Source organism: Nesoenas mayeri, assembly GCF_963082525.1.
Source record: "Nesoenas mayeri genome assembly, chromosome: 6".
Taxonomy (NCBI): domain Eukaryota; kingdom Metazoa; phylum Chordata; class Aves; order Columbiformes; family Columbidae; genus Nesoenas; species Nesoenas mayeri.
The window spans coordinates 22,650,476-22,675,755 of NC_137545.1; the positions used below are offsets into that span (position 1 = coordinate 22,650,476).

The 25,280-nt window shown below is 52.2% G+C and overlaps 3 protein-coding genes across 3 annotated transcripts in view; 1 reads left to right on the forward strand and 2 right to left on the reverse strand.

Annotated features, from left to right (window-relative positions):
* Nucleotides 1–348: 348 nt before the first annotated feature.
* On the forward strand, nucleotides 349–1,658 carry DLX2 (distal-less homeobox 2; the record flags this gene model as incomplete). Its single annotated transcript, XM_080346954.1, has 3 exons — nucleotides 349–673; nucleotides 901–1,088; nucleotides 1,353–1,658. 3 exons carry the CDS (start codon nucleotides 349–351, stop codon nucleotides 1,656–1,658), a joined length of 819 nt encoding a protein of 272 aa, XP_080203080.1.
* Nucleotides 1,659–9,506: 7,848 nt separating this feature from the next.
* On the reverse strand, nucleotides 9,507–11,534 carry DLX1 (distal-less homeobox 1; the record flags this gene model as incomplete). The annotated part of the gene is made up of 3 exons (XM_080346839.1): nucleotides 9,507–10,209; nucleotides 10,492–10,691; nucleotides 11,222–11,534. 3 exons carry the CDS (start codon nucleotides 11,532–11,534, stop codon nucleotides 9,955–9,957), a joined length of 768 nt encoding a protein of 255 aa, XP_080202965.1. The 3' UTR covers nucleotides 9,507–9,954.
* A 3,960-nt stretch (nucleotides 11,535–15,494) lies between these two features.
* The window catches only part of METAP1D (methionyl aminopeptidase type 1D, mitochondrial), a 47,804-nt gene continuing 38,018 nt past the window's right edge, over nucleotides 15,495–25,280 (reverse strand). Inside the window, exons 7-10 of the mRNA XM_080346808.1 lie at nucleotides 17,471–17,568; nucleotides 16,896–16,943; nucleotides 15,899–15,977; nucleotides 15,495–15,737 (exon numbers count right to left, since the gene is read on the reverse strand). Of these exons, the coding sequence (XP_080202934.1) occupies nucleotides 15,659–15,737; nucleotides 15,899–15,977; nucleotides 16,896–16,943; nucleotides 17,471–17,568 (304 nt within the window). The 3' untranslated portion in view covers nucleotides 15,495–15,658. The remainder of the gene's footprint in view (nucleotides 15,738–15,898; nucleotides 15,978–16,895; nucleotides 16,944–17,470; nucleotides 17,569–25,280) is intronic.

A 25,280-nucleotide genomic window follows, 5' to 3' on the forward strand; every position in this document is an offset into this window, starting at 1 on the left:
CGCGCAGCCCCCAGCAGGGTGCAACCCCGTGGCCGCTCGTATCCGCGCCCGGCGCCGCTCCCATCCCGCGAACTCGCGGGGATACGGCGCGCCCGGGCACCCCATTGGCCGTTGCTAGGTGACGTGCGCCGCGCCACGTGACCGGTGTTAAATGCCGTCCCGGCGGCGCGCGGCGCCGCAGAGCCCGTCCCGCTGACGGCGGCAGGAGCGCGGCTGCCCGGCCCGGCCCGGCCCCGCGGGCGCGGAGTGGAGCGCAGCGAGCATGGTGGCGCGGCCCTGACCACCTCTCCCTGGTGGGGACGGCCGCGGGGCGGCGGCAGCCCGTGCCCCGACGGGCGGGGGCACAGGATGACCGGGGTGCTGGAGAGCCTGGTGCCGGACATGCACGCCAGCCAGATCTCCGCCGGCAGCTACCACCAGCACAGCGGCCTGCACAAACCGCAGGAGTCTCCTACCCTGCCCGTCTCCACGGCCACCGACAGCAGCTACTACACCAACCAGCAGCACGGGGCTGCGGGCGGGACGCCCTATGGCCCGGTGGGCTCCTACCCCTACGCGGGCGGTGGCACCGCCCCCTACTCCGCCAAGGCCGGCTACGGCCTGGGCTACGCGGGCGTCTACGGTTCCTACGGGCCCTACGGCAGCAGGGCCTCTCCGGCCAACAACGACTCCGGTACGTCTGAGCCCCGGGGGGCGCAGCTCGGGGGAGCCGGCGGGAGCCGAGCAGCCTCTCCAGGCCTGGCAAGGAAGCAGTCGGAGCTGGGGACCCGGGGTGGGCCGAGAGGGCGCTCATCTCCGCGGCGCCGTCCCGACGGGGCGGGCGGTGATTCCGCCCTGCGGGCAGGGCCCGGGGCGGTGGGGCCCCCACTCTTCACCGGGGCCGCCGTTTTTCTGCCACAGCAGAGAAGGAAGACTGCGAGCCGGAGATCAGGATCGTGAACGGGAAGCCGAAGAAAGTGCGGAAGCCCCGGACCATCTACTCCAGTTTCCAGCTGGCGGCTCTGCAGAGGCGCTTCCAGAAAACCCAGTACCTCGCCCTGCCCGAGAGAGCGGAGCTGGCGGCCTCCCTGGGCCTCACTCAGACACAGGTAGGGCTCTCCCGCCGCGGCGCCCTGAGCGCGTGTCCCCCCGCGGGGCCGCTCACCCTCGACGGGCTCGGGTGCGGGCGTGGGAAGGAGCCTGGTCCGCGGTGCCTCGACGGCCCCAGGGTGGGAGGCGGGAGAAGTGGCCGCAGCGCCGAGGAAGCGCCGGGGCTGCTCAGGGCTTTGCTCGTCCCTGCCCCGCTGTGGGCGGCCCGGGCGCCGGGTCTGCCCGGCAGAGATTGCGGCCGCCTGACACCTCTCTCCCCTCAGGTGAAAATCTGGTTTCAGAACCGCCGCTCCAAGTTCAAGAAGATGTGGAAGAGCGGCGAGATCCCAGCGGAGCCGCCCCCCCGCCGCAGCGCTTCGCCACCGCCCCCCGCCTCGCCCCCGGCCTGGGACTTCGCGCCGCACCCGCGCACGGCGGCCGGCACCGCCAGCCCCAGCCCCGCCGCCGCCTTCCTCGGCAGCTACTCGTGGTACCCGCCGGCACCCGGCGGCCCCGCGCACCTGCCGGCGGCCGCCCCCGTCCCGCAGCCGGCACAAGCGCCGAACCACCACGGCGGCGGCCTCTTCTAGGCGCCGCAGAGACTTGAGCCCGAGGGCCTGCGCCCGGCGGCCGCGGGTACCGAGGTGCAGCACTGGTGTTTAGATGAAGCCTGGCTCCGGCCGTCCCAGCGGAGATGAATCGCTCCACGCTCCGGCAGCGGACCCCGTGTGCGCTCAGCCCCGCAGGGTCCGCCCGCCCGCCGCCAAAATAACTGCGTTGCGGAACACCCACATTCTCTCCTTCTGTCACTCTTCCTCATCCCGGCTTCTTCATCGAACCACCGGTGCCGAACTTTGGTTAACTTTATTTTTATTTTTTTAAAGTTGATAGGTGCCTTTGCGGATGACCTCATTTTGATGTTGGGGAATAAAAAAAAAATAAAATGTTAAGAAAAAAAAGATAAATAATTTTTATATGTAGATTTAAAACAAGAGCCTGCCGTGTTTAGTTATCCTTTTTAGTCGTGTACGAAAGCGTCCAGCGACGACGGCTGGTTGCAGGCGGCGGAGTCGGGGTGGCTCTGCCCCTCCGGCGGGGGAGCTCCCGCCTGCACGGTGCCTCCGGGAAGGTTTGGTGCCCCGACGGGGCCTCCCCGGGGCGAGCGCCGAGCCGTGGCGAGCCCTCCCATCCACCGCCCCGCCAGCAACCCAGCCGCTGGTCCTGCCCCTGCGCCGTTTGATGTCTGCCGTCGTGAAAGAAAACAAAACAAAACAAAAATTAAAAAGGTATTTTCGGTTATTTATTATAGAAAACTTAAACACTCTTTAATGTTTCTTTTACAATAAGCAGAGATTATTTAAATAAATTATTGTTTCCACGGTGTCCGCGCTGAGTTTCTTCAGGGATGAGAGAGGCTGGAGGTGACTCCCTGGCGTTCGCCAGCGGGAGAGCTGTGTCCCTTCCACCTCCTCCCCATTTCAACTGCTGCCGCAAGCGGGCAATCTCCCCACTTCTTCCCCCCGCTCTTCGTCTACAATAAAATCTCGCCCCTGCCAGTCTTCTCGGCAAGGCCATGAATCACTCAGCGCTGCCTGCAGCAGCCCAGAGCCTCCCACCCCCCCGCCTGCTGGCGCCAGCGACATTTCGCATGGGACTGGCTCCTGTGTGGGAGCTTTGCTTGGGCTGGAGCTGGTGGCTGTCTCTGAGCCCCTCTGTGGCCCTTCGAGGCTGGAGGCAGCAGCTGGACCTCTCCGGGATGTACCCCTGGAAGGCTAGACCCCTCAGGATGTACCCCTCTGAAGGGCTACATCCCTCATAGCTGAACGCCTCTGGGATGTATCCATGGAGGGCTGGAGCACTCCTGGATGTACTCTACACCCCTCCGAACTGAACCCTATTCTAGGCTGTCCCCCTTCCCGCTGTGCCACTCCAAGCTGTAACCCTGAGGGGTGTAGTACTCATCGGGGCTGCATCCCTGGAGATCCTGGCGGCTGGAAGAAGGGAGCTAAGAGTAGGGTTTCTACCCCTTGTCGCCTCGAGAGCCCTGCCAATGTGGGAGGGTACGGGGGGAGAGGGACTCGTGCGGAGGATCCCGCTGCAGGCAAAATGATTGAGAGGCCCAGGTCAGCTCGCCCGGGCCAGGGAATGTGCAGCCCGGGCGGGACTTTCCTAACAGGCCATGGCTTGAGGAGCCCGGGCGGGGCCGGGGAAAGCAAGGGGGAAGCTGGCCCCACAGGGACTCGCCGGAGTGGGGGGGCCCGGGAGGGCGGATTGTTCCTGAGAACTTGGGGAAAGCTTAGGGGTGAGGGGAGGAGGTGGGGAAAGGTGCGAAGGAGGAGTGAGGAAAAGAGAAGGGAGGGATGTTGGAAGACAAGAGAGGCAGCGGTATATGAGGCGAAAAGAAGTAGCGGGAGAGACAAAGGGGGAAGCGGCAGCTGACCCCCGGTCCGGCCCTGCCCCAGCGGCGCGGACGGGAAGGAGAGTCCAGATCAGTCCCGGGAACAGCGGGACCGTCCCATCCCTCACCTCTCCCCTCCCTCATCCTTCCCGCGTCCGAGAGCAGACCCGGCGGCAGGAGCCTCGGCCACTCGCTCGGATCGGGGAAAGGAGTTTCCCCGCTGGCAGGCGGTGAAACGCTGGGGCGGCGGGCACGGAGCGAGGAGAGGAAGACAACGGGGCCGCCTCCAGAGGCAAGGGCACGCGTGGCGAGTAGCACCGCGGCTCCCGTGATCTGGCAGAGGCTGTGCTCCCGACAGTGCGCGGTGCCTTCGCAAACCCCGATGGGGTAGGGGGCATAAGAACACTCCTCCGCAAGGTGACAAGTTTTGCTAAACAGCTCGTCCAGGATGCAAAAGGAAACCGTGGGCGCGGGACATGGCCAGGACGGGAACAGAGACAGCCTAAAGCCCCGCGTCGTTTTTGCAGGCCCTTCAAATAAAGTTTCCCCCAAACACCTGAGTTCTATCCCCTTCCCGCCTACCCCCCCTCGCCCAATAGCGCGTCTCCAGCCCGGTGCGCCGGTGCAGTGCGCAGCGCGGCTCGGCCCGGTGGGGTCGGGCAGGATGTGGGGTCCCCGGGGTGGGGCTCTGCCCACCTGCGGACCACTTGTCAACGGTCTGGGAGCAGAGCACAATGGCCCAGGACGGGGAGATACCAGGCTGGCCCTCCACCCTCCGCGCCTTCCTTCTCCTATATAGTTATTTATTATTTTATTATTTATTTATTAGTACTTATTTATTGCCTGCTAGCAGCAGCTCTCCCTGGGCTACTCGCACCTGGTGTGTGGGGGTGGTGTTCGTGCTTCACCCCTGCAGCATCGCCGCAGCTCCCGGAGCCCTTTCAGGCTCCGGATTTCGTCTGCTGCTCGTACGGCTTGGATGCTGTTCACACTGTGCTGGGAACGGCGAAGGCTAGCGGATGCATAGGCTCGCTGCACCGCCGCCCGCACCGTAGATGCACAAGTATACATATGTTTGTAATCTGTTTCCTCATGCTCTTTTCCTGTCCGGTAGGACGGGGCAGACACCGCTGTGAACCATGTGCCCCCGGACAAGGCGGCAGCCACGCGGGGCTCACCGCCCGGGGCCGGGAAAGCCTCGAGGAGGGGGGCAGCCCCGAGGCGAGAACTGCCCCTGCTCCCCCAGCACTCCGGGAAGGCTTGGAGGGGGGACATGGCTTAGCTGATTTCGCTCCGCGCCCCAGCGCCGACGGCTCCCCCGTCGGGCCTGGCCCCGGGGGGGAGGCTGCTGAGAGAGGCCGGCCCCAGGTGGGGCGGCCGGGGTAAGTGACGGTTCCGCAGCCAGTCCGGTCCGGGGGGGCCGGCCTGGCAGCCGCTCCGGGCGAGTGGCACCCTCTGCCTGCCCAGCGCACGGGCGGGGCCGGCCGAGCTTGTGCCGTGGGTAGGCAATTTACTCATTTGCCCCGGTGAAAAGAAAAAACACGAGAAATTCAATTAAAGCGGCTCTGGCAAAAGGAGTTATTTGAGGCATGAATGTCTCCCCTAAAGCTGCAGCAATCATGTGGCATTAGACACTTCCGGAATCCTATAGCCAACTTGAAAAATCCCAGGCCCCTTTTTTCCCTAATTTTTGCTCTGATCTGTAATTTTATCCACATTTGCACTAGTTTGAGCATTCTGGCTCTCCCATCTGAAAGCCTGCAATTACTATATAATTCTTCGCAATTTCACATGTCCTAATATGGACTGTAATTTTTGCGCAAGACAATTTCCTGCTATTTCAAGCATCAACATTGTCAAAGTTGTATGTACATAATAAATGGGAATATCAATGCATAGTTTTTAGCATAACATCTTGACTCCTCGATAATTATATCCGTTCGGAGCCTACGCAGAATTAGCCTGAATTGCATGGTAACTGCTGCTGCTTTAAAATTTTTAAAAATTACTCATAATTTTCCCAAAGATTACCAAGATCTCGAGTGCACAATGTCATCAGCGTAATGAAGAGTAAACATTTATGCTAATAATCTGCAATTTTTTTCATCAGCTATAAAGACAGAGGCTATATAGCAGAAAATTTCAGTCATATTCTGCAAGAGCAGAGCTGCAAAAAGGCTGCTGCGCTCAGAGGCATGTGCATCTCTGGGGGATCTCAATCCACATTTGCACTCTCAGGATATTATTATTGTGCTCGGCTCTTTTTTTTTTTTTTTCCTTCTCCCTCCCCGATCCTCTCCCTCTCTTCCACACTCCTTCGCTCCTGTAACTTTCGCAGCAAAAAGCCGCATTCGGTCCTTTGATTTGTTGTAAAGCAGATACTTGTGTCCAGAGTCTGAGGGACTGAGGTGGAAGGTAAGGGTGGCGGCACAAGCTCCTTTTCGCGGGGGTAGGTGAGTGCACGGGGCGCGATGTGGACGGACGCCCCGGGCGGGCCGCGGGAGGGGAAGAGCCGGCAGCGGCTCCGCCGGCTCCATCTCCCCGCAAAACTTCCCGCCGGCGGCGCCAGGGCGAGGGAAGGGAGCGGGGCGCCGGGCCGGGCGGCGGGGATGCGGCGCGCAGCCGAGCCGCGGAGCGGTGCGCGGGCAGAGCGGCGCCGGGGCGGAGCGAGGGCACTCGCCGCCCGGGGCCTCCGCGGGGCCGGGGGCTCCCGGCGCCGGGGCGCGCTCCTTTTCGGAGGTGGTTTTCGCGGTGTGTGTTTTCGATTCCTTGTGAAGGGGAGTGTTACTGCCCGGTTCCCAGCCGGGAGCCGGGAGCCGGGAGCCGGGAGGGCAGGGCACCGGCGCGGGGGGGCGGACATGGCACTTTGTCACCGGCGTGAGAACGGCGGCGGTGGCGGGAGCGGGAGCTGGTCCGGCGGCCGGCGGCGGGGCGAACGGAGCGGGCGGCGACGATTTCTTATCCCTATCCCGCTTTGTCAAACGAAGGGAGCAAATTCCGAATGCAAAGGGGCTTGGGCTCTGATATTTGATTATTTTTCTAGTTTCAGGGGCCGCTCTGTGCTCCGCAATTAGATTGACACATGTACAACATCCCCAGTCATTCAAGGGGGTTCGCAGGGACACTCCAAAGGGATTTTTTTTTTCATTTTTCTTTTTGGGTGGAAGATATTAAAGAGGTATCTGTTGTTTGGCAATTTTGCTAAGTCTGTCTTCATTACTTCAACATTGTGCATTTGCTAATTTGGAAGCCCCTTCCTATTGACAGCTCTGCTCCATACACCTGCAAGCAATTTGCAGAGCTCCAATATAGGAGAATTGCAGAGATGGCAGCTCGCACCTATTTTATTTTTTTTTCTTCGCTTTTCTCAATGCACAGCAAATTTGGCTTTCAGTGCGTTATCTCTTTTGTTAATGCAAAAAGATTCCCTGGGCGAAAAAATTGCTCATAATTACCAGAGAGATGGGGAAACTGCATTAGAATAAATAAACCTGAAATTACTGTAATTATGTTGTGTTTGATGGGCTCGGCTTGTAATCAAGAAGAGAATACAGTGAAATGATGCTGACCCTCTTGGGTTTGCAGCTGTACGCGCACTTTGGGGTCTTTTTTTGCAGAAAAGAGTCATTTTGATCATCATTAAGCTGTGTGTAACCTATTTCAGAAGTGTTTGAAAATGAGGGGCACTTTTTTTTTTTCCCCAACAAGGAAAAAATATATCCCAAAATTACATTTTGCCATTTACAGACTCATCCATAAGGTTGTGTTTGCGGGGTGACAATTGTTAAAGGTATAATATTCGAAATCAGGACTTAATCATTGTAATGAGGTATTGTTTCAATATAAGCACCTTTGGATTATTCATAGTTTAATTAATATCCTCATTATGAAAATCTTCGAATCAGATATTTGATGAACTACTTGTCAGCAACAAGGCAGAATTAATTAGGCCTGTATTGAGATTAACATTTTCAAATGTAGCATTATAATAGACTCTAACTCAAGACCGCCTCGCTGAGATAAAACTAATAATTTCTCTATTTGAACGGTTAGCAAGACGTTATTGAATTAGGAGAAGCTAATACGTCTTTAAAGTGCTCCAAGCTGCTTGACCACCCCATTCCTGTCCGGTCAAAAGCGTTTGGCCTCCGGCTGCAGCCGCCGCCGGAGCTGCGCCGGTCCCGCTCCGCTCGGGGGTTCAGGCTGCTCGGGACCGGGCTCGGGCCGTGGCATCGAGGGAAATACAGAGCTGGGAAGTATTTTCCAGGCCGGATCCAGCACCCCAGCGGGCCGCCCTGGGTGCGCCGCCGCAGACACCCGTGTCGTGCGCCCGGACGGATGCTGCGCTGCCGCCCATCGGCTGCGCACCGGCCCCGCGCACTGGGGAGGGGATGCGTATGTCCGGGAGGGTGAGCACTGACCCCGCGGGGCGGGACACCCGCTCCCCCCGGGGAACCTGCGCGCAGAGCCGCGCACGGTCAGCCAACCGAACCCGGCTGCTCCGGGCTCCCCTCCGCTCTGCGGGAGCTGCTGCGGGCTGTGGTCGGCGCAGAGCCACCCCGGGGAGCGGACACAGCCAAACCTGCTACCGGGAAAGCCGGGGCGGCACCAGGAAGGCTCAGCGCCGAGGGGATGCGAGGCCCAGGGCTCTGGACTGGGTGTCGGATCGGGGAACGGGGCTGTCCCGGGCCGCTCGATCCCCCTCCCGACCCACGAGCTGGTCCCGGGTGCCCCCGGAGCATCCCTCCGCGAAGCGTTCCGAGGTTCATCGCGGCGTCCGCCGCCGCCTGGCCGGGTCCCCCCGGGCGCACCCGGGGACGGTCTGCACGCCCCGGGACGCACCGCTCCCCTGCCCCCGGCTCGCCACCCGCTTACGGCCGCAGCCATCCCGCCGCGTAGCACAGAGCATGGCCCGAGCCCCGCTCCCGGCAGCGCTGCGATACAGGGAACACGCGTGTTTCTTTTCCAAACCATAATTTTACTGTCTCAAAGAAACTTTATAACTTATGTACAAAGATTTGTGTGGTGGTGGTGTTTTGTTTGGTTGGTTGTGGTTTTTTTTTTTTTTTTTTTTTTTTTTCCTTCTTCCCCAGATACAAAGCAATAAGTTAACATTCTCAATATAAAACTAAATTTTGACATATAGAACACTAAACACAGCCGAGCTCAGTTTATCACATCTTCCGAGTTTCACAAGTAAAATGTCAAGATCTCAGTACACAAAGCATCATGTTTTACAGCCACACGAAACAGAACGGAAATAATAATAATAATTATAATTAAAAAAAGCTAAATTTGTGCAACATGTTTACAGAACAATAATAATAATAATAATAATAAAGAATAAAATATGTACAGCGAGTAGCTCCTGCACGTCGGTTTGTGCATTTGGACTTGGGGCCGGCTTTCCGCAGGGAAGCCTCGTCGGGGCTCCGCGGCGCTGCGCGGGTGCATCCGCCCGCCCGGCGGGTTCCCCCCCGCCGCCTCCGCCGCCCTCGGGACTCTCGATCCGTCCTCCGCGCTGTGCTTCACCTCAGCAAAGTGCACGGCAGCTGCTGCGATTCCACTTCAGAGTACCGAACAATGTGCATTTATTTCAATTGTTAAATACACGAGAAATGCAAATCGTTCAGACCAAACCTCTCCACACCAGTGAAGTATAAAAGTTATTGTAAAAGTTAAAAATCGCATCCTTCTCTTGTGGTGATTTATTTGGGAGCTGGGGCGGGGGGGGGGGGGGGGGATACACACACATCGTGTGTGGTTTTGTTTAAAGTAAACTGTGCGTCCGAGCAGTGCACTCAGCAAGCCGGATTGTCCGTTTCTTTCTAGTATTCTCATAGTGGTAATTTAAGTTAATAAATAAAACCCCTGTCTTCCCCTTTTAACAACAACAAAAAAAATGTACAGATGGAACGTGAAAGGTACAGAAAATGTCGAGGGAAAGAAGCTCTGGAAATCGTACGGCTTCCTTCCCCCTTGTAATTGAAGAGACCGTCAGATTGGGGTAGTAAATAAGTGACCTACATTTCAACAGACACAGACAGACAGACAGGACAGAGGAGAGGGCTTCCCTCCCCCCAACATCTTTTTCTGATTGTCCCACAAAGCCGCGGCTGGCACTCGCTCTGCTCCCAGGCTGTTGTGCGGTGCTCGGGGCCGCTCCGTCAGCTGTCAGCGCTGGGAACCGGCCCGCATCACATCTGTGCTCTCCTGCACCGCGCTGCAGTGCAGCGTCCTAATGGCTGGGTGGGCAAGAGACCTCCTGTTTGTTTGTTTGGGTTTCTTTTGTGGTTTTGCCTCTCTCTCTTTCCCCTATTTTGTCTTTTGTTGTTTGTTGTTTGTTTTTTTTTTCCTCCTTTCTTTCTTTCTTGCTTTCTTTCTTCCCCCCCCCCCTTCCTTTTATTTTTCTTATATTTTTTTTCCGCAATAATTTAAATTATTTTCGGGACCGGTAGTGCTTGCGGCAGGGGAAAACGGGTTTATAATCACATCAGCTGCGGCTGCTGCATAGCTTCTTGGTGGGCCGAAGGATACCACGACGTGTAGCTGGGGATGTAGGTGCCCGGGGTCCCCGACGAGGCCTTACCGGAGGCAGAGGTGGTATTCCACACCGGGGGCACCGGTGGCGAGCTGCCCGAGAGAGCCCTGCCGTTGGTCAAGGCGCTGCTCTCCAAGGCGGCCCCTCCTTGCTTCATCAGCTTCTTGAACTTGGAGCGCTTATTCTGAAACCAAATCTTCACCTGCAAACGAGAACGGGGCAGGGCTCAGCATCCCGGTACGGGCTAAGGTACCCTCGTGGTACGACGCGCCCAGCGCCCCTCTACCTTCTTCCCCTTATCCGTCCGTGGCTGCTGTGCCCATTGCCATTTTATTCTGCCAAAGCAACCGGCGAACCGCCCCCCCCCCCGCCCGCCTCGTTGCCCGTGACCGTGACCCATCTGCATCACGCGTGGGGTCTCCCACGCCGACGGTGGGGACAGGGAGAGGACACGGGAGAGGGGCCGGCCCAGTCAGAGCTGTACCTGAGTCTGGGTGAGTCCCAGAGACGCAGCGAGCTCGGCTCTTTCGGGGAGAGCCAGGTATTGAGTTTGCTGGAACCTCCTGTTCAAAGCCTGCAGCTGCAAACTGGAATAAATAGTCCTGGGTTTGCGGATTTTTTTCCCTTTCCCATTAAAGCGAACTTCCCCTCCTTCTACCACAGTGCTTTTCTCCGATTCGGCCCCTACAAACCACAAACGATGCAGAATAAATAATAATAATAATAGCAGCGATAGTAATAATAGCAGCGATAGTAATAATAACAGTAAAAGCAACAGCAGCAGCACTAGTAAAAATAACAGCAGCAACAACAACAATAACAATAATGAGAAGGAAGAAAAGTGAAGCTCGAGTAACGCTAACAAAGGCTCCGGGCGATTATGGCAGCCCAGGCTTCTTCCCAGAGAAAGTTTGCTATTTTTACAGGCTGCAGTTTAGGTTTAATTACCCTTAATTGCATACATTGTTTATAGCGCTACGCAATAAATAATTACGAAGACTAATACGTGCACATCTGGGTTGATTTATTTTCCAGCCGGGCATTGTGTGCTCTGTGGACTGCTCCCCTGTGATACTCAGCCTCTCCTGACTAATATTTTGTAATTTAATTTAATTTTCATCCCCCAATAGATTTTTTTTTTTTTAATACAAGCACCCTCCCTCCCTTCTTGCCTTCCCTTCCCCCCCCCCCACCCCAAAGCCGAGTGCACCTACCTGTCTCCTCTAACCGGGTCTGAGTCAGGCTGGAGCTGTTGGGGTAGGACTGCACTGAACTGATGTAGGGGTTGGTCGAGTGGCTGCTGACCGAGTTCACATAGGGGTAGCCCAGCGGTCGGGAGAAGGACGAAGCTGTGCTGTACGAGCTGTCAGGCTGAGAGTGGCCCGCGGAGTGTAAACAGTGCATGGAATAGTGTCCGTGGGACATGGGAGAAGGAGACATTTGCTGGCTGGGCGGCCCAAACTCCATAAAGACAGCCTTCCCTGAGACGGGGCTATTTAGACTCTCTGGCATGGTAGTCATGGTCATTTCTTGTCGCTTGGTCTGTGTGTGTGTTCTCTCTTCAGCTTGCCTTTTTGGGGTCTGTTGTGTTTCTCAGGACAGGAAAGAACCCAATTTAAGCGGAACAGGGTTTTTCACTTTCCATTCATAAGAAAATGGAGTTTGTCTCTTTGAAAAGTCTAAGCATGATGCTGTAGATCTACACAAACTCGCCTAAAAGCTTTGACTCAGCCAAGTCTATGAATATTCATAAGCTGGCGGAGCTGATTGGTCCGCCGTCTTGCATAATCGCTTTGGATTGGTCCAAGGAGCTCGGGGCTCGCCCGGACCCCGGTGAGCGCGGAGAGCCGGACCGGCAACGCCGCGCGTCCCCGAGCGCCGGCCGCACGCCCCGACGGCACCGGCGGCACCTCTCAGGGCCTCCGCTCCGCCGGCTCTCCGGCACCACTGCCCGGCCAGTCCCGGGCGAGGAGCTGCCTGGAGCCCCCGCTCCCACCCCGGGCCGCCCGCTCCCGCCGCCGGCCACGGATGGCGCCGAGACGGGGCACGGCAGGAGGCAGCGTGCCTCCTTTTCCCTTCTCTTCCGCTCCTCGCCGTGCGGCGGCGCGGAGGGGACGGCAGCCGCGTTCCGCGGGCCCGGGCGGCTGCTGGGGTGTCCTGCTCCGCACCTCGCTCCGGCAGACGGCGGGACCCGCAGACAAAGCGGGCGTCCCCCGCCCGCCGGCGGCGAACACTCCGCGGGCGCGCAGGGGCTCTCCGCTGTGGCGCGAGGGTCCCAGTGCCGCCCGCACCTCCGGAGCGCGTCGCCTCGTTATTGCCGTTATTTTTCTTAAAAGCTAAAAAAAACACAAAAAACAAACACCCGAAAGCCAGCGAAACAACAATCCCCCTGAATGGGCCAAACAGCGCATTTGAGCTTAAAATGAAAACTTCCGCGTGCGTGATCGGTAAATGAGGTGGGACTTAGGAGATCCTCCCCAGAAAGCCCACGATGAATCCCAAATTACTTTGTTAGATAATTAGAAAGTGTTGATAATTATTTCTTTCATAATTCAGCGGTGTGACTGTAACAGGAAAATGATCTTGTGAAAGTTCACACGTGCAGATGTATTAGTTACTGATTCATTTGATTAAATGCTAGTCTCAAGTGCTCTGATCCACAGCTGAAGGCGGCCCCATTAGCATAACACTGATGTTTAATTTTCATACGCATAATTAGCCATATATTTAACACTAATAGCAACATGCAGCCTTTCAGCATTAAACAGCCTGGGATTTGATCTGGCCTGGGCTGAACTTTCCCGGTTACACCTAGGCTGTCTAGGGTGCGCAGTTATCGCGGTACCACATCTATGTAATCAAGCGGATTTTGGCAAAGAGAGAACACTAGTAAAAGTGAACATTCAAAACAAATCGTAGCGCTGCTGTCGCTAGAGGTATTAGAGCCGACTCGTCTTCCCCGCTGGCACCCCTGGCAGCGGGTCTGGAGCACCGGGCAGCGTCCGCACGGTGCTCGGCCCTGCCGGGCAGCGACGGTCCCTGAAGCAACCTGTTAATGCCCATGCCAGCTGACAAGAGCGAGCCTCTCTGCCCTTGGCCTGTTTTGTTGTTTTTTTGTTGGTTTTTTTTTTCCATTTTTTCAATTTTTTCATTAGTGGCTCTGTCGGTTTTAATTGCCCATTTCCTAACGCCTCTTTTACTTCCTCTTCCTCCCCCCTCTTTTTTTTTTTCTCCTGATGCGCAAAGTTCATTTTCACAAACTCGCCGCGGCTTGGCGCGGGAAGGGGCAGTGGCGGTGTGTCCCCGCAAGAACTCCTCCGGCAGCCGGCTCTGCCCCCCTGGCGATGTAAGTGACCACCCGAAGAGGGTCCGAGGATGGGTCGGGGTGCACCGGCAGCTCCAGCACCTTCGCTGGACTCGAGCCCGGCGGCTGCGGGGAGGGGAGGCTGCTCCGTGCTCGCCGGGTCTTCCGACATCTCCTCGGGTTGGCCGGGCGTAGGCAATCCCGGGGCGAACCACAGTCCCGTGGACCCCGCCAAAACCCCGCAGACCCGACGGCGTGGCTCTGCTCACAGCCGTCCTGTGGAGCGGACACGCCGCGGCCGCTCCATGCAACGCCCGTCCCGGGCAGCGCGCCTTCGGCGGGCGCGGAGGGGCCGCGGCCACGGGACGCCCAGACACCGTGGGGGCGAGCGCCCCGTCGATGTTCTCGTCCTGCTTGCTCCGCAACACGTCCCGTGCGATGGGCTTGTGCGAGGTGTTGGCTGACCCCTCACAGCCGAGGCATCTCTTTCACCTCGGTCATAATTAGGATTACAAATGTGAGCCATCAGTGCCTGCGCCTGGCCACCACCGCTCCGCAGCGGCCGATAAAACCCGCAACCCCATCAGAGTTACCGGGGGGACTTCAGAGCAAACAGCGTCTACCGGGAGTCAGCAGCTCCCTTTCACCGGCCTGCGGGAGGGTTCCCTGTCCCTGGCTGCCCTGTTCCCGCCTCACCCCGCGCCGCGGGGTAATCGCGGGACGGGAGGCGGAGGCGGCTCGGCGGAGGGGCAGGGGACGGGAGCAGTTTAGCACCAGCTGTGCCACCCAGGGGCTCCCGGCGAGGCCGAACTCGTGGGGACGCGTCCCTGATGTGTCCCCGGGAAGCGCGGGACCCCGGCTGCCCCACCATCCCTCGGATGGGGCAGCGCGGCCGGGCGGGGGATGTCAGGCAATAAAATATATCCCCCCCGCCTCGGGCAGTGCTGGGCGTCCCTCGCCTCCCGCGGCCACAGCGCCCTATTTCACCTCTCTGTATTTGTAAACCTATCGGCTGCCTCACTTGTTTTTACAGGTTTTAAGGCCTTCCAAGCTCCTCTCGGGGAGGACGGAGCTGAGCGGCTGCCCCGCGGTGTCAGCCGTGTTCTGGGGAGGGGTCCTGCTTTTTGAAAAGATGCTGTTAGAAACTATTAGAGCTGACAGCTCGATGTACTCAAGTGAAAACAAACAGCAGAGTAAAGCTGTAAGAAGGCGGCTTACTTCTACGCTGAACCGCTGAGGGAGCTGGTGCTGGGCAGCCCCGTCCGCCAGCGAGCGCAGCCAGCCCTCGGCACAGGACCGCATCTGCCTACAATTAGGGGCAAATTATTTGTACCAAAACCGCACCGCTGTTGCCGCGGTTCTGGGGCACTTCTGGATGTCACTTGCTTATCTCCAAGGCTACCCTGCGTTTCACAGGACCAGTCCTGCTCCGGTAGCTTTCAAGTACCTAGGCCAGACCTGGCCGGCCCGCCGGGGTAGTCAGCAACGGGCTAATTGCAAATGAAAGTTGCCAGCCCGTCTGGCCCGGGACGGGACGGCTGCGAGCGCGAGGCCGAACGAGACGCACAGCTCATGAGCACCATCAGCCCCAAAGTCCGGGCAGGAGGCAGGCTCATCCCCTTGACTGCAAACTCCCCCGTTTCTGTTAAATTCTTAAACTGTGGAGTGCCTCTCCCTTAACTACCGTGGGCACCGCAAAGCAGTGATTACCCCAAGCCGGCTAATTCTTCAAGCTGGGCAATTATTGATCTCCAGAGAAGCGCGCTTTGCATCTCATTTTTAATAACTTTTTGTGCTGTGCAAAGAGAAATTAGCCGAGGCAGGAAGGGGGAGAGCTGCTGGCATGCCTGCGAGGGAAGAGGGGGCTGCCTCTGCCTTCCACCCTCGGGAAACTTTTTTCCATCCTAGCAGAAGTTACAGCCTGTGCTAATCGCAGTGAAGACGAATTGACTCCATAGCTCAGCTATAAAGGGAAAAGGTGATGTTCCTCTGTCCTTTCAGCTGCACCGACACTGTGTCATCCCATATGAGGTTGTCCCATAGAGGATTTGAAAGAGATGGGACCGGCTTTCTGCTCCTCACCCCAAATAACCCCCTTTGCACTTGTGTGCCGTGCATGGGTGCTTCCATGTTCACAAACTAGCCAAGGGACTTTTATTAAATACTCACCAGATAACACATACAAAAGACTATATCCAGAGCTGACCTCTCAAGCTGCTTTTTCTGTCCCCTGCAGCGACTTATGCAGCACCTATTCCCCACAGAAATTACAGAAACCTTTTCTCTGTCCCGAGTGAAACTGGAAATCACAGAAGCACAGCGCTTTCCTCCACTCCTTGCTCCATCTTTAGGCTTCTTCCACCAGTTTAGAGAGGATTTCTGCTCCTTCTGAGGTAATCACAATGGTATGTTCAAACTGTGCTGATCTGAAATAAATGCACATTTAACAGTTATTAGGGGGCAAATGCATCCACTACACCCGTAAAACTCACCCTTTTTTTTTTCTTTCCTGTCAGTGCTCAGTTCTATGGCATTGGAAAAAAAAAAAAAACAAACCAAAAACCAAACCCAAAATAAAATCAGGCACCTTTTATTGTCTACAGAAATTGCAGTCCATTTATCCTTCAGAATTTTAAATTCAGGGGATCCTTCCATTATTATTGGCTCTGCAACAAGAAAACCAAAATGTTTTCTACAGTTAGCTGCAGTCCTGTATGCACTGTGAAGCAAGCAAGAAAGGGGGGTGTCCCAGCAGGTAGCTCCCCTTCCACATAGGCCCTGTCCTCCCTAGACCCGCACTCTCTTGCAACACTAAAATGTGAACTAAAGAGGAAGATGAAATACCAAGGTAGGAATTTGCCCATTCCTCTTTTGTAAAAGCAAGGAATTTTAATCAAGCATTAATTAAGACCCCGTGGATAATAACTAAAGCACGAACCACACTTACAAACAGCAGATAGTTTTAAATATTTGATTTTTTTTTTTAACACGCTTAAAATGTTCATTAAATCAGCAAAACACCAATTTTCTTGTTTCCCTCTAATTGCTGCGCCATTTAGTCCCACAGTGAGACAGAGGGCTTTTCCCCCCGCATCTCCATGATTGGTATGTGGCACATCCCGGCTGCGGGGCGAGGCTCTCACTGGTTCCCGGCGCCGCAGTCCCTGAGCCCCAACAGCAGCTCTGGCAGCAGCGAATGACATCAGAGCCACCAGGCAGCTCGTTGGTGAACCGCGGCTTTGGGGACACCATCGCACCGTGCTCATCCTCCACAGCCCAAGTATGTTGGCTGAGTCCCCGCCTTGCCAAAAGATGCATAAAATATGTCATTTAGTAAGATTTATAATAAACATTTCGTTTTCCAAATCTTATAATTTGGAAGCTATTTCACCCCATTGGTCCCTAAATGCGTTTTTTTTCTTTCTTTTTTTTCAAAGATATTTTAATGTGCTTCCCAAGGGGTCAGTGTCGCCGACATCCCCGTATCTGCATGCGTATTTCTATATCCCAATATAGAAATGGTACGGATCTGTGCTACTCTGTGTGTGCATTTTGAAAGAAAACCATAGCAGAGAGTTACTAACCTATTGTGAACGCCATTCCTTCTTCCATTAACAAATCACTGTCATTGGCTACAAAAGAAAATAAAAAACGCGTTTATGGCTGTTGAGGCTTTTTTTAATTTTTTTTTTTTATTTCGAGTAAACGCAACCAGCACTCAGTTTAAGCCCCTTTTTGGCTCACAGGTACCATGCCCGCCGGTTCCCGCTATGAACTGGAGCACCCGCCGAAAGTGATCCCACCCCGGCCGCAGCGGGACCGCCCCGATGGCGGCTCCTTCCTGGCCGGGTCCGAGGGCTTTAACGTTTCAGCAGCGGCTCTTCTTTGCCCCCTGACAAGCTTTGCCGGCCTGGTTCGGGCGGGATGCGGGGGTATCGGGGTTCGGGGAAGCGGCACACAGCGGCTGCCTCCCGGAGCGGGGCGGGGAAAGAGGCCCGCGGGGCCCAGCTGCCCCAACGACTCCGTTAAACGAGCGATTCGTCCTCAAAAATACACATGCGACGCTCAGAAAGCGAGGCCAGGGCTGCCCGCCAGCTTTCGCAGCGTCGTTTTCTCGCCGGCGGCGGAGCCAGCGGGGGGGGGGGCGGATCCTGCTTACCGTGGTGCCACACCTCGGGGTGCCCGTGAAAGTACGACCCAATGCCGTGGCCAACGAAGGATGGGCAGACCTGGAAGCCTCCCCGCCGCGCCACGGAGCTGTGGGGCAAAGAGGACACTGTGAGGCAGCATGTCATGACCACTGCTGCTGCTAGCTGGCACCTGTCCTGGCCCCTGCCACCACACTGCTGCTGGCAGCCACATCACCTGAATCCCGCAAGCTTTCGCCTCCACTCCAGCACTGAGTCACTGCTTTGCTTCTGCTCCGAATGACCACAGCCATCAGAGCTAGCACTGGTGAGCCATCGTTAGGTTTCAGAGTTAACACACCTGCCATCAGAGGCTGGTAGCTCCTCTGCCAGCCTCGATGTCTAGGCGAGATGGCAGCATGTCATCTCCCTGTCCAGTAATCTTTTCCATGAGCTCACTGGGAACTCATTGTAACGCTGACAGCCAAGTTGTGTAGCGGAAGCCCCAGCACATCACCAGCCTGCAGCCTTTGCTGAGCCCTCCCTAAGCGCAGAGGTCGTGCTGGGCCATGTACCCACTGCCTGCATGAGGCTTTCTGCAGGAGAAGAGGGTCCTGCTGCTGCTGGGGAGAGTTAAGAAGCTTCCTTTTTGAAAAACTGCAAACATTCAATGTCAAAATGTAGTGCAACTCCAGCAAATCTGTTCATGCTAATTAACAATGTATTTCTAATGAATGTATCACCACAGTGGCAAAACCAATTTGTAAGCATTATGGCATTTCAGTTCTGCCTAGGAGACCTGTCCTGTCCTTCATGGCCTGCCTCAGGGAGAAGCATCTCTGACAGCTGCCTGAAGGAACACAACCCAGCACTGATCCCTACCTGTGTTGGGAAAGCAAAGCCCTATCCCAATCCCTAAAAAATTATTTCGCCTACAACATTAAAAGATTTATTTGTTTGTTTTGAATCAAGGTAGGCACTTAAAAACTTCAGGTTTGCCTATATTTACACCCTAACAAATACTTTATCAGAGTCTAACTGCAGGCAGAAAAGCAGGAAAGTTAAGAAACTCAAATAGAGCCGCAAGTTCTCACAGAAATGAAAGCATGTTAAACCCCATGAGAAGGCTCTTATTGAGGTGCAAAGCGGTGTCAGCTTGCTGTAGGCAGTAACCCGTTTGCACAGACCTTGTAGGGGCTGCTCCAGTGCCCATGGGTCACTGTCCCAGAATGCGATGCCACTGCAATTGAGGGACATGGTGCTCCACCACAGCGAAACAGTAATGAGAGAGTAGAGTTGGGTCAATGGTTAATAACGCTGTAGTATTCAGACCTTAAGAGCACGTTTTAACAGGATTTGTATATTAGCTTTTACCCACACATCTCCCTGATACAAGACTCATGACATTTCTTTCATTAACTCTAGAGAAGAATGGAAACTTCAAGTTTAGCTGCTCCCAAACTCCTAAGTACTGACAAAGAGGGCTACTGACAGGGCTAGAAGTTGCGCTTCATTTTGTTGTATTAAAAGTCCAGGTTTCTACCTTATACATCATTTATGCGGAAAAATATCATGAAGGTTTATGCAGTGAAAAGTCTTACTAGCAATGGAAAAGACCTGCCTTTCTATCATGTCACCCACATCTGGGTTAGAGAGTCAGCCCACTGGTTATGGCAATGCTGAAAGCCAAGGAAGAAGCATGGGGAACAGTGAGGAGCTGGAAAGCCACATTACTCAGAAACACAGAACAAAACGGAAGATCTCTGGTGACCAAGCCCAGAGCAATGCAGATAATTATTCTCATATGGGTGAAGCAATTCTCTGAAGAGAGATGGGAGAAGTCATCCATGCAACATGTGATAAGCTTTTCTTTCACCTTCTTCTGCAAGTCTTTTTGTAAAAGCATAAACAATTGCACTGACTATTCATGGTATTCATGGCCACTGAAACAGCAGGGTCATTTTTTGAGATGTTTTGTATTATTACAGCTTTTCCCCCCGCCCCACCAATCCATCCTCTGTAGCAAGACAGAAAACTTTTTCTCTGTGCAGCTATTCTGAGCACAACGGCTCCGCACTCTCCCGTGGGCAGGGGAAGCTCTTGCCACAGCACCCAGCTGGTGACAAGGACGGTGGCAGCGGCAGCAGCTGCGTGCTGGGCACTGGGCACAGAGGAGGGAGTGTTAAGACAGCATCCCATCCTCAGGCGGTGAAAGAAGTGCTTCTCCTGCATTTCAGTGGTGAATTCTGTCACTTTCTTGCCAAACAGCTTGAAAACAACTGTTGGCATCAGTAATTCAGTGGTTACTGTCTGTGATCAAAACAGAGGATCTTGGAGCTCACAGGGCTTTGACACCTGCTTTGACAGGTGCCCATTCCCCCCGCTTTCCCACTTAATAATGTCCACGTAGAGAGCTTGGGTATTCTTTACATAAAATGTAATGTGGTCAACAAACCTGAAGTTACACAGAGAAAACCTGTGGAGAAAATAAGCTGCAGGTATGAAACTCAGCCATGTACAATCTGGTTTTACTATTTGGAAGCACCTTATGAGGAACTGTACTCCACAACTACTAGCTTTACTTTGGAGTATTTAAAAAATCCTAGTGAGTTCTTACATCCTTGTGTAGTTGTGGTAAAACACCCAGCTTTCGTAAAAAAAGAAAGCTACTAACCCCAGCTAAAACTTGCAAAGCTAATGTTCATCTGCACGGTGGCTGTCAATGCTGGCATGGAAGACTTCGAAGCAGCTCTGAGAAGAGTGAATTGAAGTGTTGATCTTGGTTGGCCTCTCCAGCCTCCAGGATTCCAAGGCTGTGGAATCTGGTTTAAAAATTGGGATACCATGGAGAGGAGCATTTTTGCAGGAGTTTGACATTTTCTGCTAACAACAGCTCAACATTTTGGTCTGTCTGTCTCATTGCCCAGCCCAGGATCTGTCAGCAGTGGCCTTTCTCTCCACCTTTCCCTGGAAGGCAACCTGACAAGATCGCAGCCCCAGCTCCATGCACTGCTCCTTGCAGACAGGCAGCTTAAGATCAGGCAGCTGGAGGAGCCCTGATTGCAAGTGGGAAAGCAGTGAAGGTGGGAGGCAGGAGCTGGCACAGTTGTGCTGGGCTGCCTGGCATCTGCCATGGGAAAGGAGAGCTGCACCACTGGGGGCATGTGCCGGTCTGCCGGTTCCCCTCGCACGCAGGGCCGCCCCCAGCCAAATCACTTCCAGAGCAAAGGCTGGGGCAGCAGAGCCATGCTGCATCAACAGCACCAAAAATGAAAAGAAAGATTCTTCAGAATCATCATAGTCAAAAATATCCATTGACAACATTTATCATCACACATTTTGAGTCATGTTGCATGCTCGGGCAGAGGTGAATTGGGCAGGATTAAAAGCATAATCATTTAATGAGCCCAGTACTGGATTTTATGTTTTGTTGCCACATGTTCCAGCCCAGTGGCTGTGGAGTCAAGAGTACCTGCAGCGTTTCTTCTCTTTTGTGGATGGCAAAACCAGGCAAAGCATCTGGCATCAGGATGGACCAGCAGCAGCCCAGCTGGCAAAGGACCATCACTGAGGGCCAGGCTGTCCACCTAAACCCATAGGCAGAACCTCTCCTGTGGTGGCATCATGCTTCTGAGAGTGGACAGAGACGGGAGAGTTGGGTGTCAGTTCCCTCCTGAGCATCCTCTTACCATGTTGCCAGACAACAGCCCATTCTGTGACAGGAGGGATGAGCGTGGAGTCACGCATTGCTGTCCCACCAGCAGCCCAACAGGGAAACCACAGCAAAGCAGCAACAGGCACGACCAACTTTCTACAAAACTCTCCCTGATACTCTGGAGACTCCCCTGAAAGGAGTTCTTGGGTGAATGGGATAAATTCCTTCTGCTAAGGAGCTGAGAAGCAGGTTAAAAGAATTTCCATGAGGGGCTGGCCCTGTGCAGGCAGCCTCTAGGAAAGCCTACGGGCTAAGAGGCAGCCCGGCTCCAGAGGGAAAAACACCCACTCAGTCTTAGACTGGAACTCTTTTTTTCTTTTTTTTTTTCTTTTTTTTTTTTTTTTTTAAAAAAAACCAAATCCACAACCTGCATTTTCTTTTTACCAAATTTTGTCGCTTTTTCCTCAAAGCATGTCTGGTCCAGTATTTTAAGCCCTTACTGAAGAAACACATCCCATTTTCAGCATTGGTAGCAACTGTCTCTCTGGGCTTGTGGTGGTAAATGGGAAGAATTTGGCTGATGAGCGAAGATGGCACAGACCACTGATCGCTCAACAGCCCCGTGAACTGATTCCCAGCTGGGGACACTTTCCCCCAGCGCCAGCTTCTCTCCCCAGGGATGAACCTTTATCACACAGCAGCATGACGTGAACGGCTGACGTTGCTAAACAAATCTGTCTCACACTTCAGGGCAGTGAACAAGCTCAGGAAGCACTGAAAGCCATAACAGATCTATGATAATTGTTCTGTTACTTGGGGATCTGTATGAATACCTTTTTTTTTTTTTTTTTTTAAATTAGAACTAATAATGTTTTTCTTAGATACATTGTTAGCAAAATCACATTGAATGGCATATTTGTCTTTTTTCTTTTTCCTTTTTAATTCTTGAAAACAGCATCAGCCTAAACTAGATTTGCTCGTGGTAAAAATATTTTGAATAGTAGCATATTGTCTAATTTGAGAAATTACAAAATTCTACTGGGAAAATATGAAAGTATTTTTTTCTTCAATAGCAATCCTAGACTAAGGGAATGCACAAGTTCAGGGATTCCCTATAATGACAATAAATGCTGAGGTATAATTAGTAATATTTTTGAAAGCCAACAATTGTTTTTTGAAAGAAAGGTACATTTTAGTTTCAAACTGGAACACAAATTACTGTATTTTTCTTACAATAGTGCTGAACTTTTATTTGAGGTTCTCTGTTTCTGAAAGCAGACATGATGGATTGAAATAAAAGATAATTTATTGCAATGCTTACTTTCAAGTGCAGAGAGAAGCAGTGTAATTGTAATTTACAGTAGCTGTCAAGGAAAATCTATCACAGATGACATTAAAATGACTTATTTTGCCTGAGCCACTTATTGTTTAAATGTGCATAATCTGATAGAAACAGATTTTTTAAAAATCTGCTTTATATTGTTCTAAATTAATATCAAAACATATACTTATGAGTTAAACATTTTAAACCATTTATTAATACTTTCATCACTACTATTTTTCCCTAGGAGCTGGAAGTTGGTTTATTTAATTACATCACATGTACGTTTTTTAGCTTTCTACACTCACAACATTTCTACATCCCTAAACTCACTGTCTAAAAAGTAGACGTCAAACTAGATTTGTTTCTGTCTGAGAGAGAAGTGTCAGAAATGGCAGCAGAAAATGGAGCACAGGGCCCAATTCTGCCTTCACCGGAGCTGAACGATAGTTTTGCCACTACCTTCAATAAGAACGAGTTAGCAAAGGTTCAGATTTTTCTAAGCTAAGAAACTCACAAATCCATGCAATCTTGTATTTGCAACTTGCAGCTGTTGAGGGAAGGAACTGTTGTCCGTGAAATGCTCAGTGTCGGCTATCGAGCTTCCACAACAAACACTATGTTGGAACACTGAATGCGAACTTACCTCTGTGATACAATTGTTCCCAAAACTATTGTAAAATTGAAATATTTGTATTTGAAATATTGTAAAATATGAAATATTCTGACTATTTGTGCCTAAGAGAGGTTCTGCATATCACTCAAGCACCTTTACAGAAATACTGATGGAAGAAACATAGACATGTTTCCATTCTGACAGGCCTAAATGTTTTTAGCTTGTAGGTGCTTGTTCTCAGGTATTTATGTCTAAGTCTCCTGAAACATAAGATTTTGATGTCTGTTTGTATTCTACATGCCTGCCTGCATGCAAATATCAAACGCCGAATAACCAGAAACACCAAGCTTCAGCAAACCAAGGCGATCTTTCAGCAGAGGCAGTGTTAAAGTAGTTCTAAATAAATCAGCACATTGAAATCGTCGACACAATAAAATCTCGAGAAATAAAGTTAATGACCTGCTATTTCATATATAGTTTTGAACAGCCACTAGCTTTGATTAATCTGCTTTTCAAAGGGGGCGCTGAATATATATTTACACTTTGCAAGTAAACTGACCTCCGCAACTCGGCAAAAATCCAATGTCACATTCATTTCTGTTCTTTTTCGTCTCCCCCTTTTTTTTTTTTAATACAGCTAGAATTAATGTAGTGAATCTGTAATGAAATGCATTATCCTGCATGGAGATTTATCAGATTTTCCAATTGAATGCCGTGCTTTGCTAGCACTAGCTGGAGTTCACCTGCATGTTGGTGTGGCGTGTGGCTCTTTTTTGTAAAGAGTTAAGTTGAACACAAAAAAAGGGAACAAAGGTCAGCACCCAGCCGCCACTTGAATGTGAGATTTTTCTTTTTATTCCCCTTGATGTATACTAGGCTCTGTGTTATTAGTCTTAATGATGGAAAATTGTAGTGTTGATACAAATCTTTTTTTCAAAGTAGTAGGCGGGAGCTCCATTTGTTAGTAAGTTTTTTTGTGACTAAAAGCCACGGACAGTACATTTATGTAGCAGTAAAAGGCCTAGATGCTCTTTCCATAGCAGAGCTAATTATTCCTACTGTGACCTTACTGATCTACCCTGTTCCTAGTACATCTCATCTGCACGCCTGTTCCTCTGTGTAGATGGTGTCAGAGAATATGAAAAACCCTATAATGAAACCATTTTCATGATGGAGAAAGGCTACTGGAGTTGCACTTGCTACAAAGAGGCTCAATTATATGAGTAATTGTGATAATTTTCTACATTCATAGCCTTCAATGGGGAAAAAAGAATGAGAGCCACAAAGGAAAATTACTTTAACAAGAAAGTACAGAGAGTAAAAATGGAAGAAGAGACAAAAAGGGGGAAAAAAATAACTAGAAAAAAAGTTTAAAAAATAGATCTGGAGGGAGGAATAGCAAGACAGGGAGAACAACAGAAATGCTCAAAAAGCCTATGTGCAGCTGTGTTGCACAATTAAATTGAATTTTTTTTCTGCAGTTGATGAATGTGACTACTGCAAATGTGCCTCTGTAGTTAGCTATCATTTGTTGTTCCGTGACAGGAAAAGGATAATTACCTCTCAGAGAGAATCAAAGGCTGACATGCCCTTTAGACACAGTCATGAATGCAGAGCTCGATAGAATGCTTGAATAAGAATCCAGTGTTCTGTGCCCCCTTCTACTCAAGAATAAATTTTGTTAAAATGCAAGAGCACCACCAGTAAATTTGTTGAACCCTAGGTGTTCAAAAATACGAGGTGCATCTATCGACTCATCCCATTTGCAAAAATAAAACTACATTTTGAATTCACTTCTATTATATTCATGGACAGTAAGATAGTGAGATATGCATTAAATTTCTTTTCCCAGTAGGGGTCTGATTCAACATTTCCTATGAAAGAACAGAAAGACACTATCCTTTTTCTCCAGGCTAGTTAGCCTATAATTTTAAACTGTCAAAAACACAATTTTATACAAAGTCTTCAATAAAAGCTTCTCAGATATAACCCAAAGAGGTTTTACTAAAGTTTGATTCAGACCCTGTTACAATATTTTTAAAGCTATAAATACATCTAACTGATATTTTGCCGTTCTCTTTTTTCCTCAAAGTATTTGAAGATTTACAAAGAGAAAAAAAGCAGCATCCTTTCAAGGTGACTAAGCCTTGCAGCTTTTAAGTAATCAGAATGTATTCAATAGCATGTTGGGACCATTAATAGTCCAGAGGAGTATTGCTTAATGAAATGTATATGATTTATGTCTATTTT